The sequence below is a fragment of the Drosophila tropicalis genome, unplaced genomic scaffold (assembly GCF_018151085.1).
Source record: "Drosophila tropicalis isolate 14030-0801.00 unplaced genomic scaffold, ASM1815108v1 contig_158, whole genome shotgun sequence".
Taxonomy (NCBI): domain Eukaryota; kingdom Metazoa; phylum Arthropoda; class Insecta; order Diptera; family Drosophilidae; genus Drosophila; species Drosophila tropicalis.
In genome coordinates, this window is record NW_027172602.1 from 10,029,823 (window position 1) to 10,049,017 (window position 19,195).

The following is a 19,195-nucleotide window of genomic DNA, read 5'->3' on the forward strand; positions in this document are numbered from 1 at the left end:
AGAAGAAAGAAAAGGGAAAAGCAGACACAAGTAATAAAGTGAATACAACAAGCTGAATAAAAGAAGCAATAAAAGAAATGCTTCAACTTTCTAGCCCCCATACACCCATACACACACTTATAAACACACACACACACATACACACGCATAGTAAAATTGTTGTCGCAAAAACTTTGCATTCCCCATTGGGCAATCATTTCAACAGTTTAGTTTTAACTACATTTTAGTGTTGTGTGCATTTTATTATCAGATAAAAAACATATCGCAACAAGTATACGCCATGTAATGTCGACTCTGCTATACCCTGCAAAACATTTCACAACGAATTTCCTCGAAGGGCACTCAACACGTTTCCAACACAAGTCCCTCTTTGCCCTGGGATATATGTAGGTACATTAATGGCTAATGTCCTGTTTCCACTCACTCATGTCTTACACAGGATCGATAGCTCAAACGTGAGTTATTAGTTAGTTAGTTCCTATTTCAGTCTTGTTTTGTCCAATCTTAGACAAATTCCCACACAAAAGTCACAGTAATTTAGTTGCAAGTTTGTTTTAGAATTAGTCACATTTAGGTGTGTTGGTTTATTTTAAAACTATTTCCATAATGGATACTTTATTGCTTTAAACTGTGACTCTTTTAATGTATTTTAATGCCATTAAGGCCAGCTTGAATTATGTTGGCTTAAAAGGGATCTCTTTACTTTAAGTCAGTTTTTAGCTGGCAGCTCTTTATTCCAAGGAAGTCCTGTAGATAACTACAAAATCAAGAATCATCATAATTGAGTTTAAAAAATATATTCTTAGAATAGAAAAAAAAAATCAGTTAATTAAAGACTAATTTGACAAAATTTCACAGATGATTTTTATCATTTTAAAATTGAAATTTCAATGTTTATGATAATCTGGTCAAAGGAAATTCTGGAGACTAAACCAGTCCAGTCAACTCCTCATCGAAAATGGTTTTTGGAGGCGATGCAGTGACATCTGCTCGGACCGTGTAGTCAGTGTCATTGATGTTATAATAGATGGTGAAATAACGTCCCGTTTGTATGGGCAATGAATAGAATCCCTTCTGCTGGAATGTATCATTCGATGTTGTTGTCGTCTTCTGATAGATTACATGTCCACTGCTGATGATGAGGCGCAACTCCTGTGAGCCATCGTCATTGCGGCGTGAGTTCTGTTTCATAATCTGCACCAGATTGGTTTGGGTTTGGGTCTGCGGCCGGCGTAGCTGTGTTGTTTGTGGCTTAATCGCGATTGGCAATGATAACAATGGCTCGCAACGACAATTGAGCTTCTGGGTAATGGGACATTGGGCTGTGGGATTGCCACCAATGGGAGCTGGGACAGTGGCCACTGGGCTGCCACCAAGATTACCTAGATTACCCAAGCCAAGATTGCCCAAATTGAGGCCGCCCAAGGTGCCAAAACCGCCGCCTAAGGAACCTAATCCCAAACCGCTTACCAGATTGGGAAAGGCTGGCAAATTGCTAATCAGAGTGCCAAATATTGGTAGATTCTGGCTGAAATTTGGCAAAAAACCCGGCGGTTGTTGATTCTGTGAATTCGCTGTAGCAGCCACCGGAGTGACCACTGTGATGGGCTGCACAGGTTGCAGCGTTTGCAATGGTGGCAGTGGTTGAAGTGGCTGCAACGGTTGCAATGGCTGCAACGGTGTGGCAACATTTAAACCGTCAAAGAAAATGGGAAATGTGGTGCCAGCTGTAGTTCCTGTTCCCGCTCCACCACCCATCCCTTGGCTGGTCTGCAAAAGTTTTTACGAAAATTGCACAAATTATTTCAATTTGCACACTTAAAGTTTTCTCTCTTCTCCAGAGACTTACCAATTGCCGCTTATCCCGTCGTTCCATACTTTCCGTGGAAGTCGTCGGTGGTCCCTCCGTTGTGGTTGCCGCCGTCGTGGTCACCTTTGCCATCATCTCGGCTTCGATAAGAACCGTGGTGGCTCCCATCAGTATCAGGATTAAACTCAGATAGGTTTTCATGTTGATTCAGTTGCTTTGGAACTTCTTTTTCATCTGCATCCAATTGATCGGCTGGTATCACTTTATATAGAGTTTAATCCAAAGAGAATAAGCATTTTTTTTATGTGATCAGGTTTTCACTTTAGTTTCGTTCGGAGGGCACATGCAGGAACCTGTTATACAGTGAAAGACCATAAAATTTTGAAACAAGATTAAGTGCTTAAGTATTTAATTGATTGAGCTTATTAGCAGATATGGAATAATTAGAGTGTCCCCAAGGAATCGTCAGGGTGTCGACAAGGAATTGTCAAAGAAGTCAGTCATGTCCTGGGAGAAACATCACTATAAAACTCTTAAAGGAATCTCAAGTAATTCCATAGCGATAAATTGGAAAAAATACAACAAAAATCATCAAAGAATCCACAAGGAGTTCCTCAAGGACAATATCCTTGGAGACATTTTTCGTTGCCGTTACTCTTTGCCTTTTCCTCTCTCTCTCTCTCTCTCTCCTTTTCTCTCTCTCTCAGCGTGTTCTGCTCTTGCGTTGCATTGAATGATTTATGAATTTTGCTTAATTAATTTGTACTTAATTTTATTTCAAAATTAAATTTAGAAATAAGAATTGAATTAGGCAAGAAACTTCTCGGACGCCTTGCGAATGGAAATTGTTGCTGACTGTGACAAATTGCCAGTGTCCAGAAGGAAATCAAATTAAATTGAAAAAAGAGGAAAGAAGTGTTGCCCCCCCCACCTGTTCTCCCCCTGACCGACAAACCCACCCATCCGACTTAAAGCCGAGAAGAAAATCTTCTACTGCCTTTCGATTTTTGTTGGTTTATTTTTTAAAGGAAAACGTTTACATGGAAAATTCGTTCATTTTTTGTTTTCTATATGCTTTTGATACCCTGTACAATGCATGGTGTGAAGGGGTCTATAAGGGCGCCACAAAAAATCTTGCGATCCTTATTAAATATATCATAAAAAAAGGAAGCGAGGATGTTCTTTTCATTTAAGATGTTTAGTTGATTTTGTCGGTAAGGACATGGCGGGAAGATGCTTCTTCTAAATGGTCCTTGGTTGGTCAAATTTCAATCAAGGGTATGGAAACAGCGGGATATCCTCTGAAGTTGAGTGTTGCTTTTGGTTCTTATTTTTTTTCATTTCATTCTTTTCACTTTGGGCGATTAGCTAGCTGAAAGGAACGATAAAGGGATGGAGATGTGAAGCCGGAACAGGAGGGGGGTGGGGTAAGGAAATAGCGAGGAGGCTTCGCTTGTTTGACAGTTGCTGCTGTTCTTGTTCTTGTTCTTGTTGTTGTTGTGGACTCATAAATCAAAAAACTTTTTGACAAATTGCACATTAAAGACGTATCATGCTGCGTGTGTGTGAGTGTGTGTGTGTGTGTGTGGATGTGTGTGTGTGCTTGTATTTGATTATTGTATATACTCCAAAGTATTAAAAAAAAAACAACAACAACTCATTTGACATAACTCATTAACTCATTAAAATTTTTATTTGCCCGCTTCGCATGCAATTTTCAAATTGAACCAACAAAAGAAACAGAGAGAGAGAGAGAAAAAAAGAGAAGGAAACAACAACAACAAAAACTGGTAAGCGTAAAAAATACTTTAACTAAATAAAAATATCTTTTATGGCACATGACAATAACAGCCGGCAGAACACACACACACACACACACACACACACACACACACACACACGCAGAGAAAGACTGTTAGAGAGACAGAGTGAGAGAGAACAGCGAGAGATAATGAGAGGAACAAAAAGCAATGCAATAACAAAAACCCAAAGCTGCGTCGTCATCAACTGCAGTTGAGAACGAGTTCCCCTCTCCCTGCACCCCCACATACCCTCTCTTTCAGCACAGTCATTCAGTTGGGGCAAATCGTATTATAAATGATGTTGTTCAAATAACCGAAAAAAAGAACACAACAAAAAAACAACAGGAAGCCCATCCACCCATAGTCTAGAGGGGGGTTGAGGGGTGGTGGGCCGAAGAACATTAACGTTTTGTTCAACTGAAATGTGCATTTCCCACATAACAGTATTCCCATTTCAATGGTTAATTAGTTTAAAATACATAAAAAATTATATCTAGTCAATCCTCAAAGTGATTCCCAGTTCTAGAATTCTCAAGAAACCGCTGTGATAGTTCAGAAATAAAGGCTTTCAAGTATACAGTTAAATTCTTCAAAGGATATCTTCGTCTACCATTTGGTTAAGACCCCCGGTCACCCAACCCACCCCCCCCCAAATTAGAAATGGGAGTATTTGACATTTGAATTTTTAATACTTTCTTTTGTATATTTGATTTGTTCATATTGAGTCACTGAACTTTAAACAAAACAAATGAAAACAACAAATAACAACAATAACAACAATGTTTATGGATATAAAGGCAATTATAATCCCTTACATACATATTCCTGATGCCTTTAATTTGCGCTTTTAATCATCTTTAACCACTGTATGCCTTAACCTGTATAGGGCTCAAGTGGTTAAACTTAGTTTGAAGTTGAGAATAATTAAATGAATAAGGAATTAATTAATTTAATAGAGATTTCTTAGGTGAATTAAGTATTCTTTGCTGCTTTAAAATGTCTTCAGTTTTGTGCTTAATTTTAAATTCAAAGTCACCGACTAAAAACTTAAAGTTTGCCTTTCATCGATTGACTAAATTTGTGCAAATGGCTTACAGATTCAGTCTACAAACATATGGCTTAATTGCATACAATGTGCGAGTTGAATTTAGGGGGTCATCAAAGGGTTAAGGCGGTGTTTTTGGAATGATTTGATTACCTTTGCGGTGTTCTCGTTACCTTTATTTTCCATTTAAATGGCACATAACGGTATTTAAGTCATAAATGTAAGTGCAAAATTCTCTCGACTAATTTTAAAGTGTTGTATAAATCGATGTCTCTTGGGTTTTTGTTCTGTTGGTTTGGTTTGGGTTGGTTTGAATGGTTATATAAATACAAGTGGAAGGTCTTTTTTGGTCAGCATAAATCGAAAAGCGGGCGGTAGGTAAGTCGTTATCCATTCAGTCGCAGTTGCAGTCTCAGAGTCAGAGTCAGAGTCAGAACAGAGTCAGAACAGAGTCATGTCATTATACCAAATATGGGCCATACTGCTGCCAATGGTGGTGACACTAATTCTGGCCAAGGCGCTTCCCATTGAACCGGAGTCGGAATCGAGTACGCCACTTGAGATGGAGCGGCAACGCATTGACTGTAAATTGACTTTCGATGCAATGACAATGGACTCGTTAGTTCAACCGAACAGTGAATGCACTGGTCTGTCCATTGAGGCAGCCTCCCAGCCGGAGCACGAGGAGAAGGGTAAAGTAGAATCTGTGACTAATAAGCCAGAGTCCGAGAACGACAAGAAGGAGCCAGAGACACAAACAGAGCGAGAGCAACGTAGCTTGATGTCCTCCATGGACAGTCAGCCCATCTATGAATTGCAATTGGTTGTTTGGCCCACCGATGACATTGAGGATGGTGATGACTTTAATCCCCCATTGACCACTACCACTACCAGAAGGACGCCCTTCACCACAACCAGCACCACCAGAAACCCTAGAAGACCAACCATCAGGACCTCTACAATGAAGACACCTTCAACATCGTTCACATCCACTGTGCCAACTCCTTCTCGTCCTCCAGCAATGGACTTTGAAGAGGAAAATCTTGATAATTTTTTCGATGAGTTGCCGCCAACAGCAACCATCTCACCGCCTCCCCCACCACCACCAGCAGCAGCTGACACATCACATCCCTGGCCCACAGAATCGAACATTTATGTTGTCGAAGATTATCATGTTGTCCATCCCAATGGCACTACAGAATACAAGTGAGTCTTGTGAGACTTCGACTCATCGTTATTACTCAACTATTTGATATTCCACAGGATTGTTCTGAGCAATGGTTTTGTCAACTATAAGCAGATTTATACCAAAATCGGTAAAGATGATGAACACATCAATGTCCAGAAAGGATACTATACCATACCCATACCAGGACTTAGGAATCAATTCCGTACCCACTACTATATAGCCGATGAAAGGGGCTATAATGTGTATAAGAGTGAGTTTTCTCATCCATACAAATTTTATTCCATATTTTGATGTATATATGGCTTATCTACTTTTTTCCAGTTGTGCAGAGCCATCGTCAGCCCGAAAGGGACAGCAATTTGCATTACAAAGCCAAAAACTAACTAAACTATGGAAACATATGCACAGTGGTCCAAGAGCCAATGAAAAAGGGCATTCCAAATGGAATGACATCATATTTTTTTTGTGTTTCTTATGAAATTCAAATTATTTTTTTTGACTTACATTTAAGAATCGTAATTTATTTTGTGAAAATTCTTTATATATATATAACAAATGGTCATTTATTTAAAATGAAGTAATTTATCTTGATGATGAAACTATTTAAAAGATCTAACCAAGTTAATGATCCTTTTCTGATACTTTTCCATTTGAAGTTCCAAAAGGTTTTTTGGCCACTGTGCAATGGGCACAATCCTAGATTTTGGCATTGAGAATGGCAAAATCAAATGTAACGCCCGGAAAATGATTTGCAATTTTGTATGGCACTTCTTAGCCTGATGTTGCCCTTTTTGGCTCTTGCTGCCATCTTCTGGCCTCACCTTCTTTCGCTATTATCGTGACTCTTTTCTGGCTTCTGCTTTTGATTTGGGTCTGTCTTATTGTTCTATTTGTTTGTTTCTCAATCGCACCGTTTGCTGATTGCCTTCTTTACTGTCTGTTGTTGTTACTGTTGTTGTTGTAGCTTCTAGTCGGTATTTTTAGTATTTTGTTGGGCGCATTTGGTGCCCGTGGCTAGAAACAAAACGAAAAAAAAAACCGCACACAATGCTGATGATGCCATTTAGATGCATATCAAAATATTTCACTTTTGGCCAATCCTTTTGGCATTTTTGCATATGTATTTATTTATTTATTTACTTGTTGTTTGCTTTGCTTGGCTTTTGTCTACTGTTTTTGTTATTGTTGTTATTGTTATTGTAGCTGTTGCTGTTTTGTTGGTTCTTTCAATTGTAGTTTATGGCTTTCCACACTTTTCTTTGTTGTTTATGCTGAAAAGTTTTCAGTTGCTGCTTTTCCATCGGCATCTTCGCTGCCTTTCACTCCCTTTCACTCCCTTGCTCCTGTTTAGCCTTTTCTTAAGGAGCAAAAGCAAAAAAGGCGTCATCTGGCATCGCCTAAAATGGAGTTTTTGGCTTATGATTATTTAAAGGCTTTTCAACGGTTTCTATCTTGTGTGTCTGTGTGTGTGTGTGTGTTTGCTTTTGCCTTTTTACATAACACTCATACATAGAATTGGTATTATCTTTAAGAATCCTCTTGTTTCTTGAAAGAATGAACCGAAATCTAGCTAGATTTTTTATAGATTTCTTTCTGTATGACTTAGAATTAAAATTAAGAAGTTTGTGTTTTCTTTAGTACCAGCTACTAGTAGCTTAAAACAGTGTGAAAAGCTGTAGTTATTTGGATTTGGGGAATTTGATTTGAGGCTTCTGACTCGATCTGTGTGTAAGCCTTCTAACTATAACATAGCATACTTTTAGGCTCACCATATTCACAATGGTAATTGATTTTTAACATGGCTTTGTCTCTGGATAATCACATCTCTGTAATCATACACTGCTGATGCATAGAAACCAAAAGGCCAGGGGGGAGGACGGGGACCTGGGATGTTGTAACAAACAATGTAGGTCAACCCTTTTTTATTTGTGTTGTCTTGTCGCCATCATGAGGCCAGGTCGACCAAGGCGAAACTCGAATTTCATCCATTCTGCTTTCTCCGGCTGCAGTTTACTGCCTTTGTAATTATCACTTTAATGAACTTTGCTTGCTTTTTTCTTCTCCGACTTTGATACCCCACCAATAAGAGTAGCAGTAGTTTTAGTTGTAGTTGTAACAGCAGCCCTAGCCCTAGTCCTTAACCCCCTGCCATTCCACTTTTACGTGCTCAGAGGCGCACCTTGGTCACACCCATCTATGCCGATGTGCCTTGGTTTTTATTAAGGAATAAAATTAGTGAGCGCGTGCCGAGCACCCCGAAATGCCAGACAGTTATTGCAGCCGGAGTTAGAGTCCGCGTCGGCGTCAGCAGCAGCATCGGCTTCAGTGCAGGAGGATGCCAAAGGCGGAAGCTGAAAGTAATGCGAAACGAATGTGCACAAAATAATGTAAGATAAACGCGCCAATTTCCCAAGGAATAAAGAAAACTTTCGCCCACGGAGGCATCAAGGCTAAATAGCCCAAAGGAAGCTTGAATGAAAATGAGATGGAAAATGGGTGGGAATATTGAGTTTTGCCTTCTCCACGCCCTCTCTACGATACAAGCGGAATGTATCTAAAAAAAAAAAAAAAAAAAATAGCACATCAAAATGTTTAAGCTTCAAGAAAAGTCTTAATTAAAAAACTATTTAAACAACAAACAAAAAGAAAAACATTTTGTTGAAATAAATTACCTTAATCAATCACTGAGGGGCAGAAACAAGAAAAGAACTGATGGCATGGGGGTGAGAGGGAGAGAGAATCACAAAAACGCTTCAACTGCAATTCGAGTAAACTGGATATATGTCCTTTCAACAATCGGACATTGTTTTTATGGAATATGCAAATACATATACTTCTGTTAATGTCAAGTACCAGGCCCGCAGAACTCATTGAATTAACAAATAGCTTTATTTTCATTCAATGTACAAATTGTTGTCCGCCAAAACATACAACCAAACACTCACTGAGATAGAGAGAGAGAGACAGAGAGAGGGAGGGAGGCTAATGGCAGGACCGGACTATGGAGTTTATGAAATACTTTTGACACCAAGATAAAACATTGTGCTAAAAGCTAAAACGAATTGGTTTAATGGAGAATAGGTTAGGGCTGTTGGCCAAATTTAAACTTGTATTTGTTTTTAAATCACTAAAATTCAAATTAGTCCTGTCTGAAGCAGTGGCTTTGTTATCAAATTACTTCCGGTCCACTTGTCGTTTGCTGTCAAAATCCATGATCAATAAGAATGATGGACTATTGACACCGGATATGAAGTTAATTTTCATGGTTTTATGACCTTTTGTCCTTGCTGAAGGACTCGTGAAGTATCTTAATCCGCGATGGTTTGTATGTATGCACTTATGTTTACACATGTATGCTATATGTATGTATGCACATATGGAAATTTTGCTTTTTCCCCACGATTTTTACATGAAAATGTTGTGGGCAATATTTATATAAATACGTATATGTATATACATGTAAGTATATGTTCTTGATCAGCATGAGGTAAATGGGCTCCAATCCCATATCCTGATATCCTGCCTGCAATATCTATTCCAGTTATTCCTTGAATTCGTTGAAGAAAAACGAAGCAAGAGCAAAGTATTTCACTTTGGTTTCCCTTCTTTGTGATGTCTTGTGAAAAGAAATAAATAATTACACAGGCCGACATGATTTTTGCTGACGTTAACTTGAGAGGTGTTCCTAACTAATTCGGGTACGCTGATTTTGACTGCATACTTGGTTTTTGTCCATCACGTCCAGATTTTGTGAAATCTGGAGATCTGGGGTTGGAAAATAGGCACCCAAAAGTATACTATAGAAAGTTAAAACAAAAATTTTCTACTTTTTTAACAGATTTTAAAATATTCTGTATAAGAAAATTAGTTCTTGTTTGCACATAAAACTAATAAACAATATGTTACACGCAGTAGAGTTCCATAATTCTTTAAAATTAAAAAGCAGACAATACTTGGAATCCCTATAGCATACTTTTTGGTTGAAATTTTACTCATTATAGAACTATATCCAGAGTGTAAGATATTATCCATTATAACAAAGAAATAACTCTTTGATATTTTGTAAATTTCTGTTAAACCAAACCTAATATATTAATAGGATAAAATAATAATGTTTTTAGTACAATATTATGCCTATATCATGGAATAATATATTGCAAATTAGGTCATTTTGAATAATTTGAACGCATTTTTTTCGAAATCCTGACGTGATGGAGAAAAACTAAGTACAGGGCCGTGATCAGCACCCCCCAATTACTATAGGAGACCTATTGAACTTCAAACACTTTTTCATGACCTCAAAAATGTCGGCCTGTGTTATTTGTTGAAACATGCAAATATACATTATTTACTCATTTATGTATTATGCACAATGCTTTTGCGGCTTTCAAATTTGAAATTCACATTGCCATTTGTTTTACACAAATGCAATACACATGCACATCAAAAATGAGGTAGGAAATTTGTCGCACCGACTTTGGTATACCGGGCACCAACGAGAAACAAGTATTTTCTTCAAATCATAAGACCAAGATCTTGAGATCTACACTGCTTAATAAGAATATATGTACAAGTGGCTGATCCCCAGCTAAGATGGTCTAAGGATTCGTCTTTTAAAGTTACAATCCAGGAGGTTTAGGTGTTTAAAACAAATAAGCATACTTCAAGGGGCAGATTTGCCTATTTTTTTACATTTTGTCGACTTTAAAGTGCCATTTGATCCTTTTTGGGTGCATGGTATAAAAAATGAAGGTTATCCCTTGATTTTATGATAAATAAAAATAATGTAAATCTGAAATGAAACAACAGAACTTACATAAGCAATTAAAAAGTATTGATTAATTATAAAAACAAAAATGAAATCAATAATTTAAATATGCAGGTCTCTTTGGCAGCATTTAAAGATTGAAAATTTAAAACATTTTGTGCCAACGTTTTGAGAAATTCGTTGCATTGTTTTTAATTTAATTAATCTAATCTTGCCTAAAATTTTGGTGGGGGGAGGGGGGGAGAACTGATTAAATTTCATATGTTTATTGATTTGACTAATGCTTGAAATTCTAAACTAAATTTCTGTGGGTTTTTATTTGCGTAAAATGCAAAATTATGTTAACTGATTTAATGGAGAAAAATTTTGCATAGCATAGTTTGCGGCGTGCACGTAAAATAATTAATTTGCACTTCTGCAAAGGAGGAAAAGGACAGAGATAGAAGGAGATAAAACTAAAGAGAGGCAGAGAAATTCATATTACTAACGAGTTGAAAGTTTTTTTTCCTCTGTTCTTTTTTTTTTTAAATTAAATTAGCAATGTGCAAAAAGAAAAGAAATTAGTTTTAGTCTACAACCATGTGAGATTTTAAGATTTCTCGTTTAAGATTTGTGCTTTTTTTTTTTCAACGATTTCGTGTTTTTTGTACTTTGTTTTGTTGCTTTGTTTGGTAAAGCGTTTTGAGGGGGCGGTGGGAATGGTGGGCGGTGCGGAAGTGGGTATGAATTTTGATTAATTTAGCCAGAGAGGCAGTCGCTCTCAGTCGCTCTCTGCCTTTTTACTACGGTTGATGTTGATGAAGTGCACACATAACGCCTCACCTGCCCCTCCGCATCATCCACGCCCTCGCCCACGCCCTAGCCCTCGTCTTCGCCTTCGCATCGCATCGGATCGCATCGGGTCTATCTATTAAGTTGGCCGCAGTGCCCACGCTTGCTAGAGCTGAACAAACACAACACGGCAATGTCCTTTTAGCACATTCAGCTCGTATATATGTATGTACCTGTGTTCCGTTAAGGTCCCCAAGGGTGGGGACTGAACAACGCCCCGTCCCGCCACCGCCCACAAGACAACCGTCAGCCACCCTAAATGCGGCCAGGCGACTTTCGCTGCTTAAAAGCCATTTTTGCATTTTTAAATTTAATTTTTTTTTTTTTTTTTTTTTTGCTGCAAAGTCGTCCATCTCATACACACCAGCGGAGTCTCGCGCACAACAACAACAACAACAAAATATGCAAAAAATATGTACATATATATACATACATACATATAAAAAAAATGAAAAACACCCTAAAATTTACCCTTTTTTGTTTTGTTGTTTTCTATGTGTTTATTCTTTATCCTTTTGGCTTTGGTTTTTAGGGTTTTTGAGTTTTGTTTCGTGTCGTTTTTTGTGCTGTTGCCGCAGCTTGCAAACATGACCAAAAAAACGAAAACAAGGAAAATGGCAACAGGCAAAGGTAGAGTAAGGATCCACGAATCAGGATACTGTCATGTCCTAGTTAAACTTTGCCTGCTTTGCCCACATTTGCAATATTTATTGCGTTTTGATGACAATTTGTTGTTGTTGTTGTTGTTGCCATTTATTTTTACTGTTTCTATGTGGTGTGGTTGACGAGCCTTTAATGGTCAGAGGAATGCCCAAAGCTTTAAGATATCCCCCTGAGCCATCTTCAGCTTGTTCTTGCCGGTTATGGTGGCTCACTTGCTCCCTTTTAATAAGCGCAACAATCTGAACAAAGTTGCACTTTGTTAACTTTCTTTGTGAGGATAAGTTTTTAGCTGCCTCCTTGGTTCAACTTATTCTTCGATTTTTATTCCTTTTCTTTGGATTCTGTGATTGTAAAGTTTCATTGATAATTTTTTTAACTACTTCAGCAAACATGTGTCTGTTCTGTTCAAGGATCAAGTGGAGAAGGCGAATGGACTGACGTTTAATTCTTTTCAAGCTGGTCCATTAACTAGCAACTGGCTTAACGCCTCACTTGTTTTGGCCAATAAAACCCAGTGTATGAATAATTAATTAATCTAATCTGTAGATGTTTCTTTTTATTAGACCACAAATGGACACCTTTTTGCTCCTCACCAGGCGATGGCAGATAGGCAGACCCTTGTTTAATTAGTCCCAAATCTAACCCAGTGACTGTGACCTGGTCTCAATTAATCTTCTCGAATTGGTGAATTCTCAAGATGTTATCGATATGTGTGGGCTTAGTCTCGTTGCGAATGGACCCTCCATAAACTATAGTTCGTTCATTTGTTTGAGCTCTTTTCTCTTTCGGACCAAGTCTGTGTTAGCCAAGTGTCTATGGAAGGCAGGGACTTTTCTCCTGCCCTCAACCATCTAGTGCCCTCTCGCCTAGTGTCATTCAACCCATGTTGTTGCCTTTTATGGCCGAGTATTTTACTTTGGCCTTTTGCGTTTTACTTGGCTTGCTGCCTCTCTGTCTCTCCCTCTCTCTCTCTCTCTCTCTCTTGCTCCCTGTCTTTCTCTGCTACAATTTCCTTTTTTAATTTAATTTTTTTGATTAGCTACATTCTCAGCTCTGTTGCTCTTTTCCTGTACTTGGTGACATTTTTTGTTTTAGAAGTTTTCTTTTTGCTTGTCCTTTTTATTTTCGGTTTGTTTCAGTTTCCTTTCCTTCGTCTAAACAATATGATATGGCTTTTGGTCTAAATGGCAGTTGAGTAAGTTGATTTTTTTCCATTCTCTTTAGCTGTGTGTGTGTGTATGAGTTTTTTTTTTTCATTTCCTACTTTCATTAGACAAAGTCAGTGCAAAAATTTTCAAAGTGTAATTGATAGAAAAAATTTGTGTTTCTCTTAAATTTTCAACAATTTAGCTTAATGCAAAAATATTCAATTGGTATTTTAGGTAATTTAATGAACAGCAAATGCGAATAAACGAGTTAATTATGCAATTATCACAAATTCTAAATAAATGGGGAATGTTTTGTGTTTCACTAGTCGTTTAAATGTTTTAATCAGAACTTTTAGAAGTGGGACCAACAGATTTTAGAGTGACTTTCTAGGTAACAACAATTGTCAGGCACTGTAATCACTTTAAATGAAAATAAGAGCTCCTACCCTTACCAAAAGGGTATATGGACTGTGGGACAAAGTGACTTCAGCAACAACTTCTTCGGCAGGAAACCACAGGGTTTAGCCCGGTATTATGTTAGCCGGATCTTAGTCATAGAAATATATTTGTATAACTAATGGATTACTGTGATGACTTAAACTGGGCTCAAACTTCTAGAAAAGAACTTTCTCTTACTTGCCATAGGCACACTGTTTATATCAGAAAGGACGAACCAGCGCTTTATCTCTTTCGGTAAAGTCCTGACTACCACTTACAAGGAAGTAAGCCAGCTTTAAGTGTGAAAGAGATACAAAGAGAGGGTCTATACCTAATCGTAGGTCGGGGAGTATCTTTATCCATCTTTTTCTGAGACACATTTCCCACACATTGTCCCACTTGATAGCCCCTGGATAGTAAAGAGTATTCATTGTTCGATGTGTCATAATTCACTGACAATTAACTTGCATTTTCTCTCACTGTGGCCTTTGTTTTCTCGTCCTTTCTGGCAGTTACCTGTAATCCCCAAATTGGTAACTTGTCTGCACTTTATAAATTTATGATAGACCTTCACACTAAAGGTCTGAAATTGGGAACCCTAATTGGCTTAACCAGGCGCCCCTTAAAAGACCCAAAAAAAAAAAAAAATAAAAACAAAAACAAAAATGAAGTAAAGTGTTAAACCTTCTTTTCATTTTTGCACATTTTGTTGATTTTTAAATTATGACCTGATATTCGATATTCGATGCAATTGTTAAGCCCACACCATCATACTAATAGTGGTGGCGGTAGGGAGGGGGTGGGGGCAAGGGGTGGAGTTACTTCTACATTTTTATTGCAATATGTTTTATTGCATGAAACGCTTTTACGTGCAATTTATGGCCAAATTTTCGATGACTTTCGAAAAAATTCATGAAATCTTCTGATCCCATTCGTTGGCAAACGCAATCTCAGTGGGAGGGGGGAGGCAAGGACGCAACAAGGTGCTGGTGTGTGGGGGCAGGTCTGGGAAGGGGTGTGCCGTAGGCATACAAGACGAGGCGTAACCCAATGCCCAAGTTGCAGTGGTAATAAAAACTCAAGCAGCAACAACAACAACAACAACAACAAGAGCGGCAAACAACTTTTTGGCCCTTGTCAATAATAAATTCATAATTTTCGCATCTTTTACCTTAATAAATTTTTATTATTTTTTAATTCCATTTCATTGTGCATACAAAGCTCCACCAAAAAAAAAAAAAACCAACTGTATGGACCCAATGATACACTTACACTTATACAACAAGAGGAAAAAAATGTACAAAAATTGTTTATAATAATAATTATAGTAATGAGAGTCTGTAATTTCAGGCTTACACACACATATACATGTACATGGCTTATATATCTCAGAATCGGCTGCTATGGCCGGATACTAGCAATGCCCTCGGCGTCGAACTTATCCCTTGCCCATTGACTTTGATTGGATTCTGTGTGGGAATGCGACTTGAGCTTGGTCTTGATGAGGGGAAGTGCTGCTCCTGCTCCTGCTGCTGCTGCTGCTGCTGCTGCTGCTTCTCTGGCTCATTTCCCAATGGCACATCAATTGAACGAGGCAAATTGGGATAGACTTGTGGCGTAATGGCTATATATAAAAGGAAATCAAATGGAAATTTTCAAGTATTTAGTTTAAAGTGTTCACTTTTAACATCAATAACTTCCCTTTCTTATGTTCACTTTGTCTAACTAACTATATAGTCGCTTAACTAAAACGGACATAGAACAACTTACATCCGATTGAAAGTTGGCCCAGAGTTACCTTCTTTACTCACATTGATTTTGTCTATATCCAAATTGATCAGCATTATAGAACACTGTGATATAACGGCCATCGGTCATGCGATATGAATAATAGCCAACAACCATTAGGGTCTTAACTTCATTAACTAGGGCAAAATAGCCACGTTCATAACGTGCTGTGCCGTCGTCCAATTCGAAACGATATTCATAGCTGCCATCGGGATAACGATGATTGAAGCGATCCAACAACTGAGCTTTGGTGTCGTGTGTCTTTTCTTTTACTGCTGCTGGTGCTGCTGTTGTTATGGGTAGGCCATAGATGAATAGAAGGACTCCCAGGATTATCAGCCAAGGATGAGCCATTGTGTGTGTGTGTGATGGTGTGTTGGTGTGTGTGTGTGTGTGTGTATAATTGGATAAAGGTACTGCCTCGTTGTTGTGTGTTTACAGTTTAATTCGAAAACTGCGTAACTTTGGCTTTTTATAGTCTCTCCGCGTCGACATACACACACATCCCGAAGCTCTGTTGGCGTCGACGTTGGCAGCGACGGCGTTGTCGGTGTTGGTGTCGGTGTCGGTCTCGGTCTCGGTGTCGATGTTGGCGGCTACATCCAACAACAGCTGGGGACATGAAGCTGCTTCCAGCGCATTGCCGTCAAAAAAATTCTCAACGCTTAATCATAAACTCAGAAAAGAAAGAGGCAAAAAAAAACAACCAAACAAAATATTACCCAAAAAACAATACAAAAATCAAAACGAAAAATCTCAATTTCATCTACTGATGGCAATTTCACGAGGGAGGCGTGGCAGGTCTAGGTACACAAGCCTAGTTGCTAACTAGCCCTCTCTTTCTCTGTCTAATTCTTGATATATATATTTGCTTTGTGGATCTGTTCGCACCGCTATTAATATGGCTTGTCCCACAGGAATCTGGCACAGTGGTTAAAGGTTTATTGTAAATGCATAGAATAGTAATAATTTGTTGTTGTTTATACATTTAATCCATTGGTTTAGTTCCAAAAAGTATGCTAAGTTTAGTATTTGACATCGATTTTCCCTTTTTCGACTGTCAATCACTCATGATCCATTTCCTGAATAAAGGTGGATAATATTTTATTCAGAGATAGTTGTAGGTTCCCATTTTCATTAATTAGCCCTCCTTGGCCCACTGTGGAGCTTGTAAGGTCGGTAGCTAAAAATACTCATTTGATGTGCACCCTACAATTTGGCCCAGCAAGTACGTGCCGCCTGTCAGCGGGGCCATTTGGTAGCCAGAAGCAGTAGATCCAATGCCGAGAGCCCAGAGCATTGCCTACCATGAGAGAAGAGGAGGATGACGACGACGACGATGATGATGATGAGGCCGATCGTCCTGTGGCCAATTAGGGCTAATTTATGATTTCAATCATTTCTTAATTGCATTTAATGTGCAGCGATTTAGTGAACAAGCCAGTAACAGGGACAGGGACAGGGCTAGGGACTGGGACAGGAACTCAGGAACTTGACTGCCTCGCGGACTTTGCTGTTGCTGTTGTTGCTTCTGCTGTTGCATCAGTTGGTCAGTCGGCCAAAGTTAATGGGCCTGGGGTATGGTGGTGGAGCTTGTTGGCGATTGGCGATTGGAGATTGGAGCTTATCAGTAGTGCCCGCTGAGGGCGTCTGTCAATATGTCGACACGCACTTATCGCTGTGAAATTAATTTGCTAGCATTTTGCATGAAAAGGTCAAATGGATCCATTAAGTATCTTTAAGATAAGCATTTTGTTTTCTTTTTGGGGTTGTTGTCTTTATGATTTGTTTAACATTTAACTGGAAGAGTAGCAGAAGCATTCAAACTGACAGCCTAGTGACATTAACAGTCACTCGGTCACATTCGACTTACACAGTTCAGTTCAGTTCAGTCAGTCAGTCAGTCAGTCAGTCAGTCAGTCAGTCAGTCATTCTGTCAGACAGTCAGTGTCAACCGCTAAAACTTGACAAAAACGACAGAGTGAAACAATGGCAACAAAAGCAACATCTTTCACTGGCGTCAACATCATCCTGGGCATAAACTGATTTATTTATAAACGCATTTATCTCTGACTCTGACACAGCTTTAATTTCATGTTCTGCATAACGAACAAAAGGCAAAAACAAAAGCAAAAACAAAAAACAGCAAAAATCAGAAATAAAAATAAAAACAATTTATATACTTACAAACATTTTTGCCAAACTTGTTGCGCCGCCCCGCCATGAAGAAGCCGAAGCCATAGCCAGAGCCGGAGGCGGTGGAGAAGAAGGTGTTGCAGGCAAGGTCATTTGTTTGGCATGCCGATGACAAAGACAAAGACAGAAGACAGAAGAAGTCCAAGAAATCACACAGAAGGAGCACAGAAGATAAAATAACAAGAAAATTGCCCACTGCAATGAAACAGGAAAATGTTGTTGCTGCTGAACAACATCAGCAACATCAGCAACATCAGCAACAGCAACAGCAACAACAACAATAGCGACATGTTGCTGCCGTGCTCCACAGAGACATTCGCAACATTGTCGAATTGTCACTGCAAAATTATCCTAATTCTGCCTTACCCACTGTGTGTCTAGGTGTCATCCTCATCCCCATCCCCATCCCCATCCCCATCCCCATCGTCATCGTACGCTGAACTTACTTAGGCCGGACGTGTCGCGGCTCATTTTTCCGAATCTCATACTGACTGCTCACAAAGTTCTTCACCTACAGTGGTACAAGTAATCACCATATGCAAAAATATATCCACAGTGAACTTGCCATAAAATCAGTGCGAACCAACGGACCATCAACAAATTGCTTGGGGCTAAAAAAATCATCAGAGGCGAATCAAGTCCTATTACCTTAAGTGGTAAATGATGTTTTGACAAGTTAGTTGGTCGACACCTTGACAATGAGCTAAGTTACTTTGAATGTGGCTAAAACATTTCTATTGATTCTATAATCTCATTCAAGAAGGCTTCTGCTTCTTTGTGAAGTTGACCAGATTGGTTACTACATAAAATGTTGAACCTTTTGGTTTCATTTAATTGCAATTCCCAACTAGTTATAGCTTCATGGTAAGGCCATTACAATTCAGGAGTTCTTCATCAAACGTCTGCTGATAATAGAACTTCTTGAGGTTCTTGAATTACTTATCTATAGAGAAAACCTTTGCACCTTTTTGTGCCTTTGAAATCTTCTTAATAAGATTGACATCGAGCCAGCTTAAACGTAGGATGTAAATATTGTTCCCTTTTTGGGGGATATTTTAAGCATTAGTTAGAAACAGATAAAGTTAGATAGAATCTGTCACCCTTTGAATATCAAGTCAAGTCTGTTTGCTTAGGCAGGGCTGATAACTATTGGTACCTTAAAAACTGGGCTAAGAATAGACTGGCAAGAACTTAGAGCTGATTAGCTTAGATACTCATATCCTGTCAACATTTGAATGTACCATTGAAAATAGGGTATCAGATAGAAATTCTATATTGAAATCAAATTGATTGAACTTTAAAAGGTTTTGGAATGCATACCTACCTATAAAAACATTTTTTTTTGACAGCTAATGACCCTGACTAACTACTGTGGATAATTGTGTGTATTAGGTCAATTAATTAGCTGAAATTATGATATGAAAAGGCGCATAAATCTCTTTGAAATCACTGTGCAGAGGTTTTTGTGTTTTTTGCGTGAAGCATGTGAAACGAAACGAAACCATGAATAAAATTCC

The 19,195-nt window shown here is 38.6% G+C and overlaps 3 protein-coding genes across 3 annotated transcripts; 1 reads left to right on the plus strand and 2 right to left on the minus strand.

The window, feature by feature from the left end:
- Positions 1-927: 927 nt before the first annotated feature.
- Positions 928-2,011, minus strand: LOC137584733 (uncharacterized). Its single transcript, XM_068300279.1, has 2 exons — positions 1,850-2,011; positions 928-1,770 (listed from the first exon to the last, which is right to left on the minus strand). The coding sequence occupies exons 1-2, from the start codon at positions 2,009-2,011 to the stop codon at positions 928-930; spliced, it is 1,005 nt and encodes a 334-aa protein (XP_068156380.1).
- Positions 2,012-5,111: 3,100 nt separating this feature from the next.
- LOC137584739 (uncharacterized) lies at positions 5,112-6,229 on the plus strand. The gene is made up of 3 exons (XM_068300291.1): positions 5,112-5,863; positions 5,921-6,096; positions 6,168-6,229. Exons 1-3 carry the CDS (start codon positions 5,112-5,114, stop codon positions 6,227-6,229), a joined length of 990 nt encoding a protein of 329 aa, XP_068156392.1.
- Positions 6,230-15,132: 8,903 nt separating this feature from the next.
- On the minus strand, positions 15,133-15,874 carry Cpr12A (Cuticular protein 12A). The gene is given in 3 exon segments (XM_068300303.1): positions 15,133-15,261; positions 15,263-15,318; positions 15,506-15,874. Coding segments are annotated over 3 exon segments (516 nt in total). The 5' UTR covers positions 15,837-15,874.
- Positions 15,875-19,195: the final 3,321 nt, after the last annotated feature.